This window comes from Myotis yumanensis, unplaced genomic scaffold (genome assembly GCF_028538775.1).
Source record: "Myotis yumanensis isolate MYYU_CA2020_CCGP unplaced genomic scaffold, mMyoYum1.0.hap1 SCAF_10, whole genome shotgun sequence".
NCBI lineage: Eukaryota > Metazoa > Chordata > Mammalia > Chiroptera > Vespertilionidae > Myotis > Myotis yumanensis.
Genome location: NW_027223761.1, coordinates 40,837,867 through 40,841,899, shown reverse-complemented (window position 1 = coordinate 40,841,899; position 4,033 = coordinate 40,837,867). Strand labels below are relative to the sequence as shown.

At 37.3% G+C, this 4,033-nt stretch overlaps 1 protein-coding gene across 1 annotated transcript; it reads left to right on the top strand.

The window, feature by feature from the left end:
- On the top strand, window positions 1–939 carry LOC139018107 (olfactory receptor 51I2). Its single transcript, XM_070426748.1, has one exon. The coding sequence runs from the start codon at window positions 1–3 to the stop codon at window positions 937–939; it is 939 nt and encodes a 312-aa protein (XP_070282849.1).
- The last annotated feature ends 3,094 nt before the right edge of the window (window positions 940–4,033 follow it).

Below are 4,033 nucleotides of genomic sequence, written 5' to 3'. Positions count from 1 at the left end.
ATGGGATTATTCAATGTCACTCGTCCTGCTTCCTTCCTCCTGACTGGTATCCCTGGTCTGGAGAGCTCTCACTCCTGGCTAGCTGGGCCCCTCTGTGTGATGTATGTTGTGGCCCTTGGGGGCAACACAGTGATCCTGCAGGCTGTGCGAATGGAGCCCAGCCTCCACAAGCCCATGTACTACCTCCTGTCCATGCTGTCCTTCAGTGATGTGGCAATGTCCATGGCCACACTGCCTACTGTGCTCAGAACCTTCTGCCTCAATGCCCGAAACATTGCTTTTGATGCCTGCCTAATCCAGATGTTTCTCATTCATTCCTTCTCCATGATGGAGTCAGGTATTCTCCTGGCCATGAGCTTTGACCGCTATGTGGCCATTTGTGATCCCTTGCATTATGCCACTGTGCTCACCAATGGAGTCATTGTTGGAATGGGTGTAGCTGTAACTGCTCGGAGCTTCATTACCCTCTTTCCTCTTCCCTTCCTTATCATGAGGCTGCCTATTTGCCGGTCCAATGTTCTTTCCCACTCCTACTGCCTGCACCCAGACATGATGAAGCTGGCCTGTGCTGATATCACTATCAACAGCATCTATGGACTCTTTGTTCTTGTATCCACCTTTGGCATGGATCTGTTTTCCATCTTCCTCTCCTATGTGCTCATTCTGCGCTCTGTCATGGCCATTGCTTCCCACGAGGAACGCCTCAAAGCTCTCAACACATGTGTGTCCCATATCCTGGCTGTACTTGCATTTTATGTGCCAATGATTGGAGTCTCCACAGTGCATCGCTTTGGGAAGCATGTCCCACGCTACATACATGTCCTCATGTCCAATGTCTACCTTTTTGTACCTCCTGTGCTCAATCCTCTCATTTATAGCGCCAAGACAAAGGAGATCCGCAGAGCCATTGTCCGCATGTTTCGCCGCATCAAAATGTGACTTTCACATATGGCTTTCAAATATGATGTTTAATGTATCATCATGATCATTGGTATCATCATGATCATTGTCATCATCGTTGTGTCATCATCAAGAATAAATAGATTTGTGTCCTGGAGAAAAAGTAAAAGATCAGAAAATAGAATTTCAAAACTTGTAACACATGACAAATAATAGTACTTTCAGCAAGCATGGACGGCATTATTAGAAAGATAAATATTAGAAGCAATTGAGAGATTTGACAAAGTTTCATAGAGGAAAATTAGTCCAAACTAAGAATAATTTTCTACATAATAAATATTACTAATTTATACATTAAGCCTTTAAAATGCCAGGTTCTGTTCCAAATTATTTTTTGTGCATTAATTCGCTTATTCTTTATAATAGTCCTATGAGGCACAGAGAATTAAGTAAACTGTTCAGAGAAACACAGATAATATGCCGTTCAGAGGAGATTCAATACTAGTCTGGCTCCAGTATTTGTAAGCATTATAATACTGCCTCTCTAATGGCATCACTATTAACATTACCATTGCTCTCCTTGCTTTCACCACCATTCTCACTCTCCAAAATTCATGTGCTGTTTTAACTTCGCAATGTGAAATTTGATGTACTGTCAGAACTTGCCATAAGATATATGAACAGATGTGAGCCAGGAAAACTGATGGAGTTAGCATCTAGAAAAAAATTCTATCTGCCCACCATGTAACCTTCCTCCAAGAGGAGCAATGTTGAATATCTGAACCATAAACTTCTTTTTTGACATTGTACTAGACACATGACTTACCTTTCTCTTCCTTTTCTGGGATTAAAATTTGCTTCCATAGAACGACATGATAACACATGTTAGAAATTATGTATTTCTGGAATTTCCAGCTACAAAAAGGCCCTTGGTAGACTGAATAGGGCATTGATGATATGGACATTAGAAAATAATTCTTTAAGACTTTCTCTTAGATTGATTTTCTTTCCATACCCTTTCCTTGATATCAGAGAAGTAGGGTTCAATAAAAATACCTTAGTAATTTTAGTGGTCTCAAACTAAATTTGGGCTTAATTCTAGACTAAAATAAAGGAGATGCCCTACAGCAGTGATGGCTAACCTTTTGAGCTCGGCGTGTCAGCATTTTACCCTAACTTAACTCTGGTGCCGTGTCATATATAGAAATTTTTTGATATTTGCAAGCATAGTAAAACAAAGACTTATATTTTTTATATTTATTTTATATATTTAAATGCCATTTAACAAAGAAAAATCAACCAAAAAAATGAGTTCGCGTGTCACCTCTGACACGTGTATCATAGGTTTGCCATCACTGCTCTAGGCCCATGCTGGGTAGGTTGATGGAGAGAGAAGAACCTAGAATAATACTTTTGGTAAGATAGAATACTTTTCTATGTGTCTTACTGTAAAACTCATAGAAAAGTTAATATAAACAAAATGGGATAAAGAATTGAAAAAACACAAATCCATATTATGTGGACTTATATGAAATTAATTTCTGTGTGAGCTCAGGAAGTGGGAGAAACTTCATAAAAGAGAGCATGGTAGAAGAGAGTAACACACAGGCCCTGGGCATGGCTGACCCTCAGTCTTACTTTCTGAGTACCAGTCCTGCCTCACGAAGCCAGCTCCAGACCTGATCAGATCTGCTCAGACAAGGCCACTATGCTGCTGCAGGTACAATTCAGTGGGACAAGATGTGCACTTCACCCAGAAACTGTTTTTGAAAAAATAAATAGGAGCAGGACATAGAGGGTCTATCTTCTGAGTTAGGGTGTTCATGGATTTGTCAAAGGAGTGGGTGCATGTGATTTGTGTTCATATTTATAAATTGTTTTTTTCTTTTATTATCCATGAAAAACCTGTTTGTCAACTATATTAAATACATACAAGATATAAATTATCCATTAATTATTTTATTAGGTTTTTTTTGCACATGTGTAACTCAGAGATCAGTTGGTACCAGCTAAATATTTGATATTTCACTGAAAATTGGATGAACTTCCAATACTCTTCAAATGGAAAATATAATCCCCTTTCAAAACTTTTATAAATTTCTGGTTATGTTTCACTTTCCTAAAGCACTGGTGTGTGACAGGCTTTATTAAATGTTTAGATGACAAAGAGATCTCAGCTAATATAAATGCAAAAAAAAACACCAGAATTAGTTATTAGACAATCTTGATGTTACATCATTTACTGTTAGCCATTTTGCTTAGAACATTTGTCTCCAAACTGTTTTTTAACCTTCATCCCTCCTAGCAGAGATATGTTGTTATTGTCCTTTACTCAACCCCAGGTCTTAAAAAAATGTGGAGAATTTTGGAGGGGAAATATACAATTTTGGTGGAAAACTATTTTTCTTACAAGTTTCTTTGTTTGCTTATAATAAACATAACACCTCATTTATTTACTTATTTATTTATTCACTCAATATTTATTGAAACCTAAAATGTGGCAAGCATGGTATTAGGTCTGAGAGCTCAGTGATTATGGAGTATAGTCACTAGGTTGTATGAGAGAAAGCTACCTGAAGACAGATGGAAGGGGTATATCAAAGGCTCCTGAGATGTGTTCAATAGGAACATATTTCTTTTCAGTACCTCTTGCAAAGCTGCACTGTGTTTTGAGTGGGTGATCTGTATGGAGGAGTGTTATTGCTGGAAATGGAGTACCCATCCATGTCAACTATTTAAAGGCTACAGATTTAAGGTAAACCTCCCATATTTTGCTAAGAGAAATGAGCTTCTTGCATGGCAATCTGCATTTTTATAATGAAAGACAAACTCTAAACAACCATGGATCAGAGTCAACTTTAATTATTAGTTTCAATAGTGACACAAATTATTCTGTAAATCTTAAACAGTTTAGAACTGATAGATGATAGGTGGCTTTTTCTGTATTTGACATGACATTATGAAAACAAATCTTTTGTATAACATTAATACAAAAAATCTGAATCACCAATTTAATAAACAAATCCTTGTCTAAGTGTAAAAGAGGCAATTAAAATAAATCTGAAATTCAAATAAAGAAACTCTTTAAACAGATCCAAACCTTATATAATTAGAAACACTAGACTGGAAATAT